The sequence below is a fragment of the Haematobia irritans genome, chromosome 2 (genome assembly GCF_050003625.1).
Source record: "Haematobia irritans isolate KBUSLIRL chromosome 2, ASM5000362v1, whole genome shotgun sequence".
Classification (NCBI taxonomy): Eukaryota; Metazoa; Arthropoda; class Insecta; order Diptera; family Muscidae; genus Haematobia; species Haematobia irritans.
This window is the reverse complement of record NC_134398.1, coordinates 6,677,873-6,699,193: the sequence shown is the minus strand read 5'-3', so window position 1 is coordinate 6,699,193 and position 21,321 is coordinate 6,677,873. Positions and strand designations below refer to the sequence as shown.

At 31.9% G+C, this 21,321-nt stretch overlaps 1 protein-coding gene across 4 annotated transcripts in view; it reads left to right on the top strand.

Moving 5' to 3' along the window:
- Nucleotides 1-4,080: 4,080 nt before the first annotated feature.
- The window catches only part of Shawl (Shaw-like), a 95,829-nt gene continuing 78,588 nt past the window's right edge, over nt 4,081-21,321 (top strand). For 2 of the 4 annotated variants that reach the window (XM_075293226.1, XM_075293223.1), the window contains exons 1-2: nt 4,081-4,518; nt 12,984-13,510. In XM_075293226.1, coding sequence (XP_075149341.1) covers nt 13,467-13,510 — 44 coding nt within the window. In that variant the 5' untranslated portion in view covers nt 4,081-4,518; nt 12,984-13,466. The remainder of the gene's footprint in view (nt 4,519-12,983; nt 13,511-21,321) is intronic. The other 2 variants (XM_075293224.1, XM_075293225.1) reach the window with 2 other exon arrangements.

The window sequence follows — 21,321 nt, the reverse complement described above, 5'->3', positions numbered from 1 at the left end:
CACTTTCGAAATACACTTTTACTAGATTTCAACTGTCATTTGCCTCATAAAAAGTAGATTTGAAATCTCTAAAATGTAGATTTTGAGTCTTAAGGTGTGTACTATGTTCGATTTTCGAGTTGAAAATCCCTTTATTTTCGCGATTACTTTTTCTAAAATAATCAAAATTATAGATGAAAACAGATATATTCCTGTAAAGTCTTACCGAAATCTAGAGGAACAAGAAACTGTACATCAATTTAGTTAATCTATCTGCTTTATATTGAACTGTTTAAATAAAGTAACCGCGAAATTTTCAATGCGAAAAGCGAACATAGTACTTACCTTTATGTATAGAGTTTAAAGGTGGGTATTAAGTTGGAGCTGAAATCGTCACTTTTTCACGATTACATTCTTTCACATTGAATTATTTTATTTATTTCTTTATTGTAAATCAATTAATACGTTAATTTCCATTCTGGATGTTTATGTACCAGCATGCGGTAGTTATGTTCCGCATAATTTTCATTAATTTTCGTTGTAGAATACAAAGGAGGAAAAGATAGATAAATGTTGCTTTATGCAATGCTAATATCATACCCACCAGATATCACCTTTGGGAAGTAAAAAAAAAAACAAAAGGGGAAATTGTATTTTTTTTTTTCATTTTCAGGTTGTTACATTATACCGCCAAACGTAATTTGCCCCACGCAAATACAAATCCCACAAATGTTTACCTGCATGTCTATTCCAAATACACACATTGCAGTCTCCTATCGAAGCCTTTTCTTTCCGGCTGGGAACTTGGACAGAAAATCAAAAAATTCGTACCTATCGCGGTCCCTGTGGCAAAATCATGACAAACATAAAAGATCATCACATCATTATTTACGAGTAATGAATGTGGATAACTTTGATTTTAGCCATGAATTGTTTGGCTGAATATGATGATGAATATATATCCCTTGGGTCAGGAGAACCACTTGGATGATAATACCAGTTATAGATCACGACAACGACGTGATCTATGTTGCTTTGCAAAGACACGAGTTGTACAATCTGTTCAAAGTTTGTTCATTTAATTCATTTTTTCAGTTTGCTTTCTTGCTCTTTATGTATGTTAAGAGTCACTTATGCGCTTTACAGACTATCAGTTATTCCGGACGGAATGTTGGTGTTTGTAAAGAATCTTACAATGTGTCGGATCGATACGACTTGTCGGCGATGACTAAATAATCGGTAAATGTGTTATCGATCCCATAAACATGCAGCAGTATCGATTATGCCTTCGGACAATATATGGGATATGTTCGACACGAGCACTGTCGTCCGGAATAACTGATAGTCTGTAAAGCGCATAAGGTGGATATTAAGTTCGAGTTTAGCCGCTAAAATCGCCATTTTTTCACGATTACTTTTCTTAATTAATCCACTTTCAGGAATACAAACTTTGTGAAAATTTGCTTTGGGCTATTCCCCATCAAATTATAAAAAATTTTGCAACAAATATGTATAATTTTTTGCCTTTTTTTGCTGACTTAGTTTTCACTTTAGCGGCTAAACTCGAACTTAACACCCACCTATAGAAATAAAATTTTGACAATATTTCCTATAGAAATAAAATTTTGACATAATATTTTGACAAAATATTTGACAAAATAAATTATTGAAAACGTATAGTCAAAACTATAAAGAACGTAAGGTTACGTTGTAACAGCTGGTCCGTAATTATGGGGTGTTTTCACAGGGTGATTACGCTGTTTTCATTTCAGCATTTTTTAACGTAGATTCCAAAACAATGACAAGTGTTGATTTTCTCTTTTTGCCCTGGATACGAGGTCTGTGTAGATTCTATAGAATGTTGTTGCACGGGTTAATTGCCGAATTTCTTTGTAAAGACAGATTCTAAATCACGGTTTAAGCTGAGATAAAAAACATCAATAATTATTTTATTTCTATAGAAAATTTTGTCAAAATTTTATTTCTATAAAATTTTTTGTCAAAACTTTATTTCTATAGAAAATTTTGTCCAAATTTTATTTCTATAGAAACTTTTGTCAAGAATTTATTTCAAAATTTTATTTCTATAGGACATTTTTACAAAATTTTATTTTTACTTCTTGCAAAATTTTATTTCTATAGAATGTATCTCTTAATTGGAGAGGGACATTTTGCAAAATCTACCAACACATCATGAATTCTAACAATCTACCAAACAGTCACGATCTCTTCAATGAGTTCAAACCCCAATTAAATTAAGTCCGACAGCAAAGGCCGGTGGGATCCTCTGACGAAAATCTAGCGTTAAATTCGCAGGCTAGTATGCACCTATAATGGATTCTTTGTTCATAACATGGTTTTAAAATGCATATGTTGGAGAGAGATGTTGACAACTCAAAGCAGAAACCATCCCTGCCGGCATTTGAAAGTTCCATTTCATCATCGCTACTACAGACTCGTGAGTGACAATACAACAATCGCCAACTGTGATGAGGGAAACGTATTAAAAATGTACATTAATGCAATGTGTTTTTATTCGTATAAATGTTATACCTGGAATAATTTATACATTTTTATTCAAATTAATAAACATCTAAACAATCGTATTTTACTTGACCACAATGATTCTTTTACAACTATCTTAAAATACACTTTTTCTAATAGTTTGAATTGGCGTCGATCTAAATTTATCTAAAACGGCACCTAATAATTGCACTCATGCGATACTTTTTTGTAGTAACTTGGCGTGATACAACTTCTCAATAGTGACGTTTTGCGATGAGTTTTGGATATCATATACGACTGTTTTCGACGTGGTGGGGATTCTCAGAAGTGCCGTCAAATTCGAAAAATGTTGCCAGGTATGGAGCAATTTTTCATATCCGAAACGAACGCTTTCCTTCGACTGAAACGCCAAAAATAGTTTTGGGCATTCTAGTCGATCCATAGACCAAGAAATGTATAGACGTCTCAAGTCCATTCACAATAATTTTGTTTATTTAAAATGTCTCAATTTCTTTTTGCAATACGAGAATTACCATACAAATCAGTTAGTTTACATTAAAAAGGAGGTGTAAATGTAAAGCGTTTTTATTTAGCGTTTTATATTATTTTACAAAATGTTGTATTTTATCCAAAGAAGAAAGGAAAGAAAACCAAATTAAGAACAAATTAAAAATCATTAATTTGTAGACCAAAAAGTGTCACGTGCGCAGACAAACTACAGTGCTGTGAATGGACTTGAGACGTCTATATTGTTCTTGCTCGAAAACATATGTTTCGTATAAGAGAATTTCGCAGTCATTTTGTTGAAAGTACTTGATTTTTTCGGGGCTAGAAGTGCGTTGATCAATCTCAAACATCATTATGCGCTTTACAGACTATCAGTTATTCTGGACGGAATGTCGGTGTTTGTAAAGAATCTTACAGTGTGGCGGATCGATACGACTTGTCGGCGATGACTAAATAATCGGTAAATGTGTTATCGATCCCATAAACATGCAGCAGTATCGATTATGCCTTCGGACTTAACTAATAATTTGCACAATATATGGGATATGTTCGACACGAGCACTGGCGTCCGGAATAACTGATAGTCTGTAAAGCGCATTACTGCAACAAAACAACAAGTGAAGTTATTAATTAATTTTTGTGCTATTAAAAATATATTTTTATGAGAAACCTTGGCAACACTGCTTATCATCAGTGTATTCGTGTGTACGCTATCAATAACAAAATATCGATCGCAGTTGCCCATTCTGGTGTAAACAACAACAATCGATAACAATTGTACCGTTATGGTAGCTTCGTATATCTAATAGTTTTTCATAATTTTGTTATAGTTTTATTGTTTAAGGGGTTCGGTTACTCAACAAAGAAGGGGAGAGAAAATAAAAGACTAGAGGGAATACAATTCCATAATATTCATCATACAAATGGGGATATTAATAATATACCCGTAATTTGATATAAACGATATATCCAATCAACATACATAGATCCGTTTTAAAACTCAATTTTCCTTGCCACCAGCCTCTCGTACAAATGCACTTCCGTTCGTAAAAAAAAAGTTGACGAAAAGCTTTTTCTGAGAGCTTTCTATCCATGTAGACGAAATTGTTTAGGATGCTCTGTAGGAATGTACAAATGTAAAACGGACACGGATGCTGTTGGAACATCTCAGTCTCTAGTTGGGCCGCTGCCATGCCACAAGTGTAGAAAATAACACGTCGCGGTGGATTCGGATAGAGTGTTATAGTGTGTGGTGCAGAGTAGATTATTGATAATAAAAATAATAATAAAAAGCAACAAAAGGACATTAAACATTAAGTGGACATTTGAAAAAAAAAAAACAAAAAATGAAAATGAAATGGTTGTGACCCTTAAAAAATAAAATAAAAACAACAATAGCAAAAATAAAAAAGCAAACGGTTTTAATGGAAGCAAATAATATGCAGCTGCCACAGTTTCTTTAGAGAATATAGCGAGAGAATATAACGAGAGTGAAAAAAAGTTTGAATTAAATTTAATTAGTTTTGTGTGAGCATACTTTTTTTTTGAGTATTTTTGATTGGTTTTGTTGGTGTTGGTTTGTCTTTGTTGCTGCTTCGTCTTTTTTGGTGTTGCTAATAAGCCTTTCATAGTTGAAAAGAGCACTCATATACATTGGTCGTTCTATTATCTATTCTACAGAGACATTCAGAAGTACAATAGATAAATAATAAAATAACGCGCGTATATATGGTTTGTACCTATGACAGTTTAATGATGTGTCACAGACTTGAAGGGAAATAATAATACTGTCATTGTCAACTTCGCGGTTGTCACATTAAAGCCTATTTTGTTCTTGTAAGAAGAAGCCTAGTGGTGTCTCTTTGTGTTAAGTGTATGTATCGTCAGCATTGTCCTACAACAAACCAAATGTACTTACAATGTAAATGTTTATCTAGCCGTAGCATAAAGTTTGTGTATGTGTGCGTGGGTGCGTATGGATGTATGAACGAATGAATAGAGCCGAACTCACAGTAAATTTAGCTAGCTATACCTCTATTGAGAAGAGTAAACCTAGGTCGTGTTGTTGTCTATGACAATAGACAAGCATAGCGAAGCGAAGCACATGTATGGCTAAGTGTTGTACGCCCATCGTATAGCAATCGTGCAACACTCCTATGTAACGGTCCTTAATCAAGTCCATAGCCAATATTCAATTGTACTCATTTATACTCACTTTTAAACTCTCACTCAGACTGTAGAAATTCACACGTTGCCTTTTTGGGGTTATATCTTAGTCGAAAGCTTTTGAAAATTCATATGCGGAAGAATAAATAAAAACCCCCATGGGAGTTTTGAACCAATGGGGCATTTTAATATTTGTGGTTGAAACAAAAAAAATGTATAAATGGCTTGGAAGGAGTGTGTGATTGTTTGTAGCTGTCAAATCGTAGAAAATGGAAAGAAATATTTTTATTATTATTGGATTTGGATGAAGTCTTTCTAAAGTATTTTCTTATATATGTACAAGTATGAAAGTCGATTACCTATGAGTTAAAAATGTTTGTATTTTTTGTTTTTCAAAACTCCACATACATCAATCAATTTCGTGACATATCTATACAACTTTTATTTGAAACATTTTGTTGACGTAGGATCAGTATAACGAATGTGGTTACAGTTGCCCCCCATGAGTTTGAGAAAATTTGAAATTTTAGTAGTTTATTTATTATGAGTTATTTTATTAGTTTTATGCGAATATTTCATTTTACCATCGGTGACTTACTTCAGTGGAAACAATTTTAATCTACCACTATAATATTATCCAATATTTGCAAAAAATGTGGACAAAATTTTCTATAGAAAAAATGTGAACAAAATTTTCTATAGAAATAAAATTTGGATAAAATTGTCTATAAAAATAACATTTTAGCAAAATTTTCTATACAAAAATATCTATAAAAATAAAACTTTAACAAAATTTTCTATAGCAATAAAATTTTCATAGAAATGGAATTTTGACAAAATTTCCTAAAGAAATAAAATTTTGACAAAATTTTCTATAGAAATAAAATATTGAAAAAAATTCTATAGAAATAAAATATTGACAAAATTTTCGATAGAAATAAAATTTTGATCAAATTTTATATAGAAATGAAATTTTGACAAATTTTATATAGAAATGAAATTTTGACAAAATTTTATATAGAAATAAAATTTTGCGATCATTTTCTATAGAAATAAAAGTTTGACTAAATTTTCTATAGAAATAAAATTTTTGGCTAAATTTTCTATAGAAATGGAATTTTGACAAAATTTGTAGCTGTCAAGGGAAAGAAATGTTTTTATTATTATTGGATTTGGATGAAGTCTTTCTAAAATATTTTCTTGTAAATATATAAGTATGACAAGTGCGAAAGTCGATTACCTCTGAGTTAAAAATGTTTGTATTTTTTCCAAAACACCAAATACATCAATCAATTTCGTGACATAACTGTAAAACTTTTATTCGAAACATTTTGTTGATGTAGGATCAGTATAACGAAGGTGGTTACAGTGGCCCCATAAGAATTTGTGTGTTTGAGAATATTTGAATTTTTTGTACATAGTTTTATGTTTATCCAATATTTGCACATATACGACCACTTTCATATAGCTCCGTTAGGCTTTAACTGCCAGTTAACAGAAAGTAAATTGCAAATATTTCCTCTGAGGTTAACTTTAATTGAAAAATTTTCTGCAGTTAAGTTACCAAGCGGCATATGAAATATATTGGCAAGATGGCATAATACGGTTTAAAAGTTCGTTAGTTAACGGAACACTAACGGAGCTTCATGAAAATGGGGGATAATATATCAAAGAGTTGACATTTAAAATGATTACATAATCAGCCTTAAGGTATGCAACATTTGTTATGTCGTGCTATGTTGTCTAAATTTACTTTCAAACAAAATATATGACCAATATTTTTTCAATTAATATTTTAATAGCATTTGAAAAATATTTAATTAAATTATTCAATTAATTTTTAATACAACCAGAAATGAATCATATACTTATTTTTGTTTTGGATCAATTAGTTTTTTAACCCTAGAAAGCTTAACCTACTGAAAGTCGATTATTTGAATATGAAGAAAATGGTTGCTATCGAAATTTTAGCAAGACTTCACTCGAATTGTTGCGGGAATGACATCGAATTCCAAATGTTAGATTGGGTAGTTTTTAGGCTCACTCAGAATATGGCATAGTCGACCATATTCTATCTTTAACTCAAAGACAACGGTCCTCCTTTTTATAGTCTGGTACGAACGGCGTTTCACATTGAGGTGAAACCATTTAGGGAAGCTTTGAAGCACTCGCAAAATGTTACGAGCTTTACTGAGAGGGGATAATCCGCTGCTGAAAAACTTGTTGGTGTTTAGCCGAAACTGAGATTGAACCCATGACCCTCTGTATGCAAGACGTGTATTCTAACCTCATGCATGCTGGCCTCCATAACTAAACAAAGAACAGTACAGGGTATCTGATATGTATTGCAACCAACTTAAGATAGCTACAATTTCTAACTCGCTCGTCTAAAAGCCTACAGATTTATTCCAGTGACAGTTCATTTTATTGTTTACAAGCTTACAAAGTCATTTTGATATTTTGCACTCAGAAATACTATTATTCGTGATGGAATCCAAGCGAGATAGTGTGATTGACCTATAAGTGATGAAAATATGTACATTATAGCAATAAGATAATTTTGAATGAATAAAAATTGAAAATTGAATTTATAAGTGCTGGAAAACATTGACTATCGTTAAAGCATCTTAAGCATTTAAATGTGAATAAAACGTTTCTTTCTGGTCCCATTGCTCGTTTCCGTGATTCTGGTGCAACGCCTCAAAATGTAGACAAAAACGGTAACAACACCAGAAATCATCCAAATGATCCAGTGATTGGTCGAAATCTCTTCCGCAGTGGTAGAAAACTTGCTGAACATATTGAGTTTAGACTAAATTCCAAAAAGAGCAAGACTGGAAAGATCCAAGGAGTTGCTTCGCTTGCATCGATGGTGTCCAGTAACCGAATTTTGTTTTCTCCGATGAGAAACCATCTGAAAATGAAAAAAACAAAATGATTAGGCTTACTTGCCACCAGAACTTAAAAATATCAATGTGTCGATCATCTCAATATGGCGCTTCGACGAAAATTTGGCCAAAATACCGCATAGCCATTTTCTTACTGCGAGCGATGACGTTGTCTGCAGTCTGAAGACCCTAATTCATACCAAATATAGCTAATTCGAGAAAATTTAAACTGATTATATTATTATAATCATATCATATATATGATTATATTATTCCGATATTTCTGTTTTTGGACAATAAAATTAAAAAAGGTACACGCAAAGAAAAAAACGTTTGGACCACGTGTTCGGTACACGTTTTTCTTTTGTTAGAGTTTTTTGAATTGCTTCGAAAATTTTAAACTTTTATCACCAAAAAAATTCGTTTGTTACAAAAATTTTATTTTGTCAATAAAAAAAGTTATTTTTGAAACCACAACATAGTCCATTTCGTTTATATCAAACACAGTTCTTTTCTGACTTTAGGTCTTTAATAAGACACATTTTACAGTTCAAAATTTAATATAGGACAATGTAATGTTCAACATTTTTTCGGAATCTTCCGAACATATCTGGAATATATGTAAAAAAATAAAACAAAAAAAACTTTGGTCGAAGCAGGGATCGAACCGACGACCCTTGGCATGCAAGGCAGACGTAGCAACCACTGCTCCACGGTGCCAAACTAAATGTTTGTTTCTGTTAAATAAACTTTGTTTATTCGGTTCGTGGGCGCCGCAAGCTATGCTATATAAATATAACTTATATGGATAATTATCTATTGATGACCATAACAGGTACATAGCTCAGTGGTTAGTGTGTTGGCTTACAAAGTGCATGGTCCGCGGTTCGATTCTCCGTCCAGGCGAAAGGTAAAAAATTTTCAAAATTTATAAAATCGTATAATTTCATAATAATTGCAATTTGCAAGAAAATAATGTTTTTTATACCCTGCTCCACACTGTGGAACAGGGTATTATAAGTTAGTGCATATGTTTGCAACACCCAGAAGGAGACGAGATAGACACATGGTGTCTTTGGCAAAAATTCTCAGGGTGGGCTCTTGAGTCGATGTAGCGATGTCCGTCTGTCCGTGAACACATTTTTGTAATTAAAGTCTAGGTCGCAGTTTTAGTCCAATCGACTTCAAATTTGGCACAAGTATGTGTTTTGGCTCAGAATAGATCCCTATTATCGGTTCAAATTTGGATATAGCTACCATATATATATATTTCGCCCGATATGGACTTATATGGCCGCAGAAGCCAGAGTTTTACCCTAATTTACTTAAAATTTTGCACAAGAAGAACAATTAGTACTATAGTCAAGTGTGCCAAATTTTCTTAAAATCGGTTCAGATTTAGATATAGCCCCCATATATATCTTTCGCCCGATATGGACTAATACGGTCCCAGAAGCCAGAGTTTTACCCCAATTTGGTTGAAATTTTGCACAGGGAGTACAATTGGCATTGTAGCTATGCTTGCCAAATTTTGTTGAAATCGGTTCAGATTTAGATATAGCTCCCATATATAGCTTTCGCCCGATTTACACTCATATGACCACAGAGGCTAATTTTTAACTCCGATTTAGTTGAAATTTTGCATAGGGAGTACAATTAGCATTGTAGCTATGCTTGCCAAATTTTGTTGAAATCGGTTTAGATTTAGATATAGCTCCCATATATAGCTTTCGCCCGATTTACACTCATATGACCACAGAGGCTAATTTTTAACTCCGATTTAGTTGAAATTTTGCACAGGGAGTAGAATTAGCATTGTAGCTATGCGTGCCAAATTTGGTTGAAATCGGTTCAGATTTAGATATAGCTCCCATATATATGTTTTTCTGATTTCGACAAAAATGGTCAAAATACCAACATTTTCCTTGTAAAATCGCCACTGCTTAGTCGAAAAGTTGTAAAGCTGACTCTAATTTTCCTAAACTTCTAATACATATATATCGAGCGATAAATCATAAATAAACTTTTTCGAAGTTTCCTTAAAATTGCTTCAAATTTAAACGTTTCCCATATTTTTTTTACTAACATTGTGTTCCACCCTAGTGCACTAGCCGACTTAAATTTTGAGTCTATAGGTTTTGTAGAAGTCTATCAAATTCTGTCCAGATCGAGTGATATTTAAATGTATGTATTTGGGACACACCTTTATATATAGCCCCCAACACATTTGACGGATGTGATATGGTATCGGAAATTTAGATCTACAAAGTGGTGCAGGGTATAATATAGTCGGCCCCGCCCGACTTTAGACTTTCCTTACTTGTTTTTGAGTTAGTCTTTATGAAATTGTTTTTACATCCTGGAAAAAAATAAATGTCTATCACAAAAAGTATATACTTTTCTTCCAAATACACTTTCTTACAGCGAAAAGCAAATGAGAAACGAACTTTGTTTGTCTAAAAATTCGTTTGGGAGAAAAGAATTATTTTTTTGCGTGTAAAAGTAAATTGTCTGTATAAGCTTTCTTGGCACTTTATTAAATATTACATTGAAAATTCAGCTGCCAGCCAAATATAATATCGATGGAAAATGATTATTGTTAGCGCCCTAAGCTCTAATGAGAGCTAATAGAATAAAATAATAATTTTGAATAATCACCAAAGAGAATTTCACTTTTACCTTCCCGCTGAGCGCAAATAACATATGACAAAAAATTTATAAGAACATAGTAGATTTTTCTTCGAGATCTAAATTTACTCATTTTTAAATTACTAAAATAAAACTAGCAGATATCTAGCAGATTGTCCTACGGGAAACGTAGGACATCTAAGTTAAACATATTCCCTTACAACCAATTAATTTAGATAATTAAAGTATGAACCATAATTTCGTTCTGTCTTTGTAAAATATAGATATTTACAAATCTGTATTGCATTGGTTTGCTCTTTATCGGTTCAAGGCACCGATATATTAATCAATCGACTCAGAATTACATCCTGTGCCGATCTTTTTTATTTAATTTAATTCTATTTCAATAAAATCTAATCGAGATTTGACTCCTACAGAAGGCTTACCTTTTACTACAGTGGATAACGGGTATAAGAAACTCAGTAAAATACATAATTTTTGTTTCTTGTTTGTTCACAAGAAAAAGGGGGTATGATGTTTTGAATGACTTTCTTATATGCATAATTTTCTTAGGTGAGATGTGTTTATATCCGTTACCTACTGTAATTGAAGTATCAATCATAATCTCGTTTTATATGGGCCCATAATTCAATATTGTTTGTTAAACGTGTTTCTGACCTATACTACATTCTCAATAATATTTTGGAATCCAAACTTCTTCTTTGAAAGACATTTAAAAAGAAAATTACAAACTCTCTTCTGAATAATCACGGCCTATTGTCATGGCTTGCACTTTGATTTTGCCGCCTCTTAATATCACCCAACTTGCCGCTACTAGTCTAGCATGTGTGTATACACATACATGTGGAGACGTATGTACATATTATTCTGCAACTTTATTAACATGTTGCTAACCAATTAACAGTTTCCAGCTGAATGCATACACTTTCACACATATACACACACATATTTAGTTCTATTTCTATACCAACACGTATGTTCGCACTCACTCAAAGCCCTGCCATTACCTCTCACTTTACTCTCTTGCTCTGTCTCTCTTTCTGTCACTCTGTCTCTCACTCTTTTCCCTTATGGTACATTTCAACAACAAAACGGAAATGTTTTGTATTGTCTGCGGATGTTGGATTGTGTGTGAATGTGTATGCCTGATATCTCTCTGTGTGTATGTGTGTGTGTGTGTACATACATTATAATATTCCGGAAATGAGAAATAATCCCTCTAGAAAAAGAGTGCTGGCCTCCTTTGAACTTTCCCTCTTAATTTCCCTTGCACATAATTGCCTCTGGTTGGACGCCTCTAGCACCATGTTGTTCGTTTCATGAAAGTACTTGGTCCAATGTATGTTTGCTCGTTGGTTTGTTAAGTGCCGCGGTTGTTATCGTCGTGCTATTACTACTGGTCGTCATCACATGGCTTTGCTTTGTTCAAATCATTGTGCTTACTCGTTCGTTAAAACCATACCCGCGAAAGTTCTTTGTATGAAATGGGTGTGTGTGTGTGTGTCTGTACGAGTGTATTTGTTTGTATGCTAGTGATAAGAGTAACAAATTAAAAGTCCTTTCATTATTAAAAACGTGTTTTCATTCTCTCACGGAAAATAAAAGTTGTTCTGCCATAATTGCGTCGTCGTCGTCGTCGCCGTTGATGCTCTTTTCGTGTGATGGCCCTTTAGCCATTAGCTGCTTTGACGTAACCAAAGGCCTTACCGTTATATTTTGACATTGCCTTTAACGCCATTGTCATTGTTATGTTGAAAAGAAATACCATAATAATGGTGCAAGCATCTGAGTGTCGTTGTTTTCGTCGGCTTGTGGTAGCAACGGTAGCGGGTATTAACTAATTAATGTCATTCATTGTGGCAACTTAAGTGCAATTAAGCCATTTAACAAGCAAAGGACTGAACTTAGCTTAAAATGACAAATGCTATTGAATAATATATACGAAGGAACGAGCGCCAAACAAAAACCTCTTCGAACATAAAATCACTGTGTCCTCATCAGCATCATCAACGATAGCAGCAGTAAACAAACAGAAAGAAAGAACAGCAAAAAAAACAAAATAACAAAGAAGAGCTGTTAATTTGACTACACGCCAGGATAATAACACTAAACACATACTCATTCATCCCATTCCCATATCCTTTGCTCATACATATGTGTTGACTTACATATGTCAATGACAGAGTGTGGATGTATGGGAATGTGTTCGTGCTAGGTTGAAAGTTGTAGTGTCAGGGATAAAATGATATCCTTCGACATTATCTTATCGTTTTATTTCATTCCCTATAGCCACAACATCAGCATCATCAACATCACCATTGTTCTTATCGAACAAAACGAAGCAAACCAAACCAAACCCAATCCATAGATAGGCAACTAAAAAAAAAATAAGTGAAAAACAACAACAGTAACCAAACCACGTTATACCAAAGGAAAAGTGAAAAATTGTGTACATTATCACCATAGGAAAATAAAAACAAAAACAACAATAGATGTGAGAATTCAAAAAAAAAAAGAACAAATAACTGCCACAAAACAGAATTCAACTACGACCAAGACTACGACTATCATATAATTTCAGTTTAGTTTCGTAGAGAAACCCTTCATAAGATTTTTCTTCGATCCGTGGTTCGGTCTTTCGTTGCTTTAGTTTCCGCCATTCCTTTTGCAACCACAACAACAACAACCACAACGTTTTTCCTTGGTTGATTATTATTATTGGAATGATAAATTGTGCATACAGCCAGCAGCAGCAGCAACAACATCAACAAAATGGATGGCGAAAATCGCATAATATTAAATGTGGGAGGCATAAGGTGAGTATCGTATTTAAACCAAATATATTCTCCCATATTCACTACTCACTCACACACACACAGACGCATAGATTTTAGTACTTGTTGATTTGGCATTTGAGCTTCAAGGGTTTGCCCTTGCTTAAGAACAGTCTGATTTGGGTTGAGCTACAACAATGCTCCCATTGAAAAAACATCATTTACTGATTTTCCTGATAATTGACATCGAATGTAAAGGAATTGTGGGGGGAAATTTTGTTCGAATTGTTCCTTGATGGCCTTGATGGATGATGTACTATGGAGATGCACGGGGAAAAAAATTATTTTGTATATTATTTAAAAGAAACATAATAATTCAAATAAATTCGTTCTAGTATATTTGCAAATATTCTTCAATGTAGCTTGGAGTCAAGAAATATGACTGGTGCCCGCCTGGACTAATACTTTGGAATAAATCATGTCCGCCAAAGACAACCTCATTTTAAAGTGTTGGGTCCCTTCCATGCCTTCAGAACTGAGAGAGTTGTCTAAAATCCAAAGTATGTTGTAGTCTTGTACCAGTCCTGGGATTGATCCGTTTTGCGTAGTGTATTTTTTATACCCTCCACCATAGGATGGGGGGTAAATATATTAACTTTGTCATTCTGTTTGTAACACATCGAAATATTGCTCTAAGACCCCATAAAGTATATGTAATCTGGATCGTGGTGATATTCTGAGTCGATTTAAGCATGTCCGTCCGTCCGTTTGTTGAAATCACGCTAACTTCCGAATGAAACAAGCTATCGACTTGAAACTTGGCACAAGTAGTTGTTATTGCTGTAGGTTAGGTTAGGTGGCAGCCTGATGTATCAGGCTCACTTAGACTATTCAGTCCATTGTGATACCACATTGGTGAACTTCTCTCTTATCACTGAGTGCTACCCGATTCCATGTTAAGCTCAATGACAAGGGACCTACTTTTTATAGCCGAGTCCGAACGGCGTTCCACATTGTAGTGAAACCACTTACAGAAGCTTTGAAACACTCAGAAATGTCACCAGCATTACTGAGATGGGATAATCTACCACTGAAAAACTTTTTGGTGTTAAGTCGAAGCAGGAATCGAACCCACGACCTTGTGTATGCAAGGCGGGCATGCTAACCGTTGCACCACGGTGGCTCTCAGATGGTATTGCAAATGGGCCATATCGGACCACTTTTACGTATAGCCTCCATATAAACCGACGCTCAGATTTGGCTTGCAGAGCCTCTTGGAGGAGCACAATTCATCCGATCCGGTTGAAATTTGGTACATGGTGTTAGTATATGTTAGAGACCATATACTAACACCAGGCAACCATGCAAAAATTTGTCCATATCGGTCCATAATTATATATAGCCCCCATATAAATCGATCCCCCGATTTGGCTTGCGGAGCCTCTTGGAGGAGCAAAATTCATCCGATCCGGTTGAAATTTGGTGCATGTGGTTCGTATATGGTCTCTAACAACCATGCAAAGATTGGTCCATCGGTTCATAATTATATATAGCCCTCATATAAACTGATCCCCAGATTTGGCTTGCGGAGCCTCTAAGAGAAGCAAATTTCATCTGATCAGGCTGAAATTTGGTGCATGTGGTTAGTATATGGTCTGTAACAACTACGCAAAAATTGATCCACATCGGTCCATAATTATATATAGCCCCCATATAAGTCGATCCCCCGATTTGGCTTGCGGAGCCTCTAAGAGAAGCAAATTTCATCCGATCAGGCTGAAATTTGGTGCATTTGGTTAGTATATGGTCTGTAACAACTACGCAAAAATTGGTCCGCATCGGTCCATAATTATATATAGCCCCCATATAAATCGATCCCCCGATTTGGCTTGCGGAGCCTCTAAGAGAAGCAAATTTCACCCGATCCGATTGAAATTTGGTGCATGGTGTTAGTATATGGTCTCTAATAACCATGCCAAAATTGATCCATATCGGTCCATAATTATATATAGCCCCCATATAAACCGATCCCCAGAATTTACCTCCGGAGCCTCATGGATGAGAAAACTTCATCGGTTTCGCTTGAAATTTGGTACGTGGTGTTAGTATATGATCTCTAACAACATGCAAATATTGGTCCATACCAGTCTTCATTATATATAACCCCCATTTAAACCGATCCCCAGATTTGACCTCCGGAGCCCCTTGGAAGAGCAAATTTCAACCGGATCGGGTGAATTTTGGGATCGGTTTATATGGGGGCTACATATAATTATTTACCGATATGGACCAATTCCTGCATAATTGTTAGAGATCATATACTAACACAACGTACCAAATTTCAAGCGAAACCGATGAAGTTTTCTCATCCATGAGGCTCCGGAGGTCAATTCTGGGGATCGGTAACCCCCATTAAAGCGATCCCCAAATTTGACATCCAGATTTGCGCTAGTACATGGCCGCTAACAACCATGCCAAAATTGGTCCGTATCGGTCTATAGTTATATATAGCCGATCCCCAAAAGTAATCTACAACAATTTTATTTCTATAGAAAATTTTGTCAAAATTGTATTTCTATAGAAAATTTTGTCAAAATTGTATTTCTATAGAAAATTTTGTCAAAATTTTATTACTATACAAAATTTTGTCAAAATTTTATTTCTATAGAAAATTTTGTCAAAATTTTATTTCTATAGAAAATTTTGTCAAAATTTTATTTCTATAGAAAATTTTGTCAAAATTTTATTACTATACAAAATTTTGTCAAGATTTTATTTCTATAGAAAATTTTGTCAAAATTTTATTTCTATAGACAATTTTGTCAAAATTTTATTTCTATAGAAAATTTTATTACTATAGAAAAATTTGTCAAAATTTTATTTCTATAGAAAATTTTGTCAAAATTTTATTTCTATAGAAAATTTTGTCAAAATTTTATTACTATACAACATTTTGTCAAGATTTTATTTCCATAGAAAAAATTTTCAAAATTTTATTTCCATAGAAAAAATTTTCAAAATTTTATTGCTATAGAAAATATTGTCAAACTGAATTATATACTTATTTAATCGGCCTTTTTTTGTTTAATATATACCCCGTATGGACTAACTGAATTGAGAAGACGGTGTTAATAAGTTTTAAGATACCTTGCCATCAGCAAGTGTTACCGCAACCCAATTAATTCGATTGTGGATGACAGTCTTTAGTACAAGTTTCTATACAATCCATGATGGAGGGTACATAAGATTCGGCCTGGCCGAACTTATGACTGTATGTACTTGTTTTTAAATTAAAATGGTATTTTTATAAGTATTTTTTGGCATGTTTCTCAGTGTACCTCTGTTCGAATAGCAATATACATATTAAGGAGAACTACCGCAAATTTCCTTCTTTCACAAATTCCAACTGTCATTGCCTGTCTTAAATGTTCCATAAAATGTATTTCCTAATCTATGGCATTCTCGATCTTATTGTGACGACTATTGAAAAGACCTTAGTCGATATTTGATATCTCTAGTATACCTTCCTATGCCATAGGCAGGTGTCATTTTGTTGAATCCATCATCATGATTGGTCTCAATTTTCTCCCAATGTATATTAAATCACCTTTAACATTTTTTCCAAGCTTTTGTTTGACTATATCACTTCTCAATATCTCTTTTATGTCAATCATACGCTCCCTGGAATTCAAAGACAAATGCCTATGATGTAAGCTCTTGAGGTTGAACGAGGTTGAGTGGGGGTTGAGTGAGACCAATCACCATAAGTTCTTAGTGCTATTATTATTTGTTGTTTGTTTGTTAACAGTTTATTAGTTGTGGTGAGCCAAGTGGCATTTAGGTTAATATATTTTCCGAAGAGTAATAGAGAAGAATGACAGGCATGCCTCTTGTTTACCTAGGCACACAAATCACGTAAGCTATCAATGTTGTTCAATCAAAAACAAAATTGACAGTAATTTCGTTGTTCAATATTCTTAAGGTAAGTGGACATGCAGTGGACATGTTGTTGAAATGTTTGAAACAAATCCCAGTTTTTAGGGTATTAGGGGCGGGTAAATTTGTAAGGGAAATGAATAGGGGATAGAATAGACGAATAGACCTTAATTTGAATTTACAGTGAAGTGAAGGATACTAGAGATATAAAAGTGGAAAATTGACGTTTGCATTGAATTTTTGTCAAATGATTACAAAATTCAAAGTCAACTCAAAAAATATAAAATTTTGCACTAACACAAAAAAAAATTGTAAAAATATAATAAATTTAGTATCAGTTTGTACAAAATTTACGTTCGATTTTACGAAAAAAAAAACAATGAGTCGAAATAGACTCTCTACACAAAAATCAATATTTTACGATAGTAAAAGTAGTTTAAGCTCTTTAGAAAATTAAGTAGGTATTTCTAAGACATGCAGATATGCCAAAATTTTATTACTATAGAACATTTTATCAAAAATTTATTTCTATAGTCAAATTTCTCAAAAATTTATTTCTAAAGACAATTTTGTCAAAATTTTATTTCTGGAGAAAATTTTGTCAACATTTTATTTTATAGAAAATTTTGCCAAAATTTTATTTCTATAGAAAAATTTGTCAAAATTTTATTTCTATAGAAAATGTTGTTAAAATTTTATTTCTATAGAAAATTTTGTAAAAAAATTATTTCTATAAAAAACGTTGTCAAAACTTTATTTCTATAGAAAATTTTGGCAAAATTGTATTTCTGTAGAAAATTTTGTAAAAATTCTATTTCTATAGAAAAAATTATCTCTGTATATATATATAGACAATTTTGTCAAAATTTTACTTCTATAGGAAATTTTGTCAAAACTTTATTTCTATAGAAAATTTTGCCAAAAAATTTAATTTCTATAGAAAATGTTGTCTTTTTTTTTGTATACAAAGTTTTGTCAAAATTTTATTTATATAGAAATATTTGTCAATATTTTATTTTTATAGAAATTTTTGTAAAAATTTTATTTCAATAGAAAATTTTGTCAAAATTTAATTTCTATAGAAAATTTTGTCAAAAGGTTTTTTGTATACAAAGTTTTGTCAAAATTTTATTTATATAGAAAATTTTGTCAACATTTTATTTCTATAGATAATTTTGTCAAAATTTTATTTCTATAGAAAATTATGTTAAAATTTTATTTCTATGGAAAATTTTGTCAAAAATTTAATTTCTATAGAAAATTTTGTCAAAGATTTTTTTGTATACAAAGTTTTGTCAAAATTTTATTTCTATAGAAAACTATGTCAAAATTTAATTTCTATAGAAAATTTTGTCAAAATTTTATTTCTATAGAAAATTTTTTCAAAATTCTATTTCTATAGAAAATTTTGTCAAAATTTTATTTCTATAGAAAACTATGTCAAAATTTAATTTCTATAGAAAATTTTGTCAAAATTTTATTTCTATAGAAAATTTTGTCAAAATTCTATTTCTATAGGAAATTTTGTCAAAATTTTATTTCTATAGAAAATTTTGTCAAAATTCTATTTCTATAGAAAATTTTGTCAAAATTTTATTTCTGTAGAAAATTTTGCAAAAATTCTATTTCTATAGAAAATTTTGTCAACATTTTATCTCTTTATATATAGACAATTTTTTCAAAATTTTACTTCTATAGGAAATTTTGTCAAAACTTTATTTCTATGGAAAATTTTGTCAAAAATTTAATTTCTATAGAAAATGTTGTCAAAATTTTATTTCAATAGAAAATGTCAAAATTTAATTTTAATAGAAAATTTTGTTAAAAGTTTTTTTGTATACAAAGTTTTGTCAAAATTTTATTTCTGTAGATAATTTTGTCAAAATTTTATTTCTATAGAAAATTTTGTCAAAATTTTATTTCTATAGAAAATATTGTCAAAATTTTATTTCTATAGAAAATTTTGTCAAAATTTTATTTTTATAGAAAAATGTTGTCAAAATTTTGTTTCTATGGAAAATTTTTTCAAAAGTTTATCTATGTAGAAAATTTTGTCAAAGTTTTTTTGTATACAAAGTTTTGTCAAAATTTTATTTCTGTAGAAAATTATGTCAAAATTTTATTTCTATAGAAAATTTTGTCAACATTTTATTTTATAGAAAATTTTTCCAAAATTTTATTTCTATAGAAAAATTTGTCAAAATTTTATTTCTATAGAAAATGTTGTTAAAATTTTATTTCTATAGAAAATTTTGTCAAAATTTTATTTCTATAGAAAATTTTGTCAAAATTTTATTTCTATAGAAAATTATGCCAAAATTTTATTTCTATAGAAAATTTGGTTAACATTTTATTTCTATAGATAATTTTGTAAAAATGTTATTTCTATAGAAAATTTTGTCAAAATTCTATTTCTATAGAAAAATGTTGTCAAAATTTTGTTTCTATGGAAAATTTTTTCAAAAGTTTATCTCTGTAGAAAATTTTGTCAAAATTTTATTTATTTCTATAGAAAATTTTGTCAAAATTTTATTTATTTCTATAGAAAATTTTGTCAAAATTTTATTTCTATAGAAAATATTGTCATCATTTTATTTCTATACAAAATTTTGTCATCATTTTATGTCTATAGAAAATTTTGTCAAAATTTTATTTCTATAGAAAACTTTGTTTGTTGTAGAGGTAATTTGTGATTTAATGAATTTTTCTAAATAACGAAATGGACCTGACAACATATCGTTCGTAAAACCGAGTTTCGACATCATATAAATGACAAATTTTAGTCAAATTTTCACACTTATGTTACAACGAAAAGTCAATTAGGTCATTAACAATGTAGATAGCCTGTATTTGATATAACGACTTCATATAATTAATTCAAGAGTACTTAGATGGTAATTGTCTTCTCAATTTTAAAATTAATTGAAGTATAATACAACCCTTGTTACACACACACTCATGTATACCTTGTATATGGATGTGAAAGTGTGAATGAGTGACACACACACATGCCCAGAAACCAAACTAGAATAGAAAACCTATCTAATGATTGTGATGTTGAATATGCCTTTGAAAGTCTAAAATTGAAATTCACCTTTCTTTTCACACATGAGTGAAAACAAATTACGTGAATTTCCTTGAAAAAGTCCTTTGTGTTGCGACAATAGACCCGTCATTAAAACCATATCACTTTTCCATCTAAATAACAATTAATTTACATTTTAAGAAATATGCTTACATAGGATATTCCATAAGAGACAATGGATGGTGGAATCTACACAAATAGAAAAAAAATACATTCAAAAATTTTGAACGGACGGTAAAAAAAATGAAACGGAAACGTTCACGAAAAATCAAAAAATTTGGTATAGGGTCCTGTTTCGGCTCAAAGACGATCCCTATTGATTTTGGAAAAAATCGGTTCAGATTTAGATATAGCTGCCATATATATTTTTCACCGATCTTGTCATAATTGGCGTGTATATCACCGATCTTCCTCAAACTCCGTACATCCGAATATTTTATGAGTCTCGAAAAACTTGCAAAATATCAGCCAAATCGGTTCAGATTTAGATATAGCTCACATATATAGCATTCGCCCGATTTACACTCATTTGCCCACAGAGGCCAAGTTTTTGCTCCGATTTAGTTGAAATTTTGCACAGCGAATATAATTAGCATTTTAGCTATGCGTGCCAAATTTGGTTGAAATCGGTTCAGATTTAGATATAGCTCCCATATATAGCTTTCGCCCGATTTACACTCATTTGCCCACAGAGGCCAAGTTTTTGCTCCGATTTAGTTGAAATTTTGCACAGGGAATAGAATTAGCATTATAGCTATGCGTGCCAAATTTGGTTGAAATCGGTTCAGATTTAGATATAGCTCCCATATATAGCTTTCGCCCGATTTACACT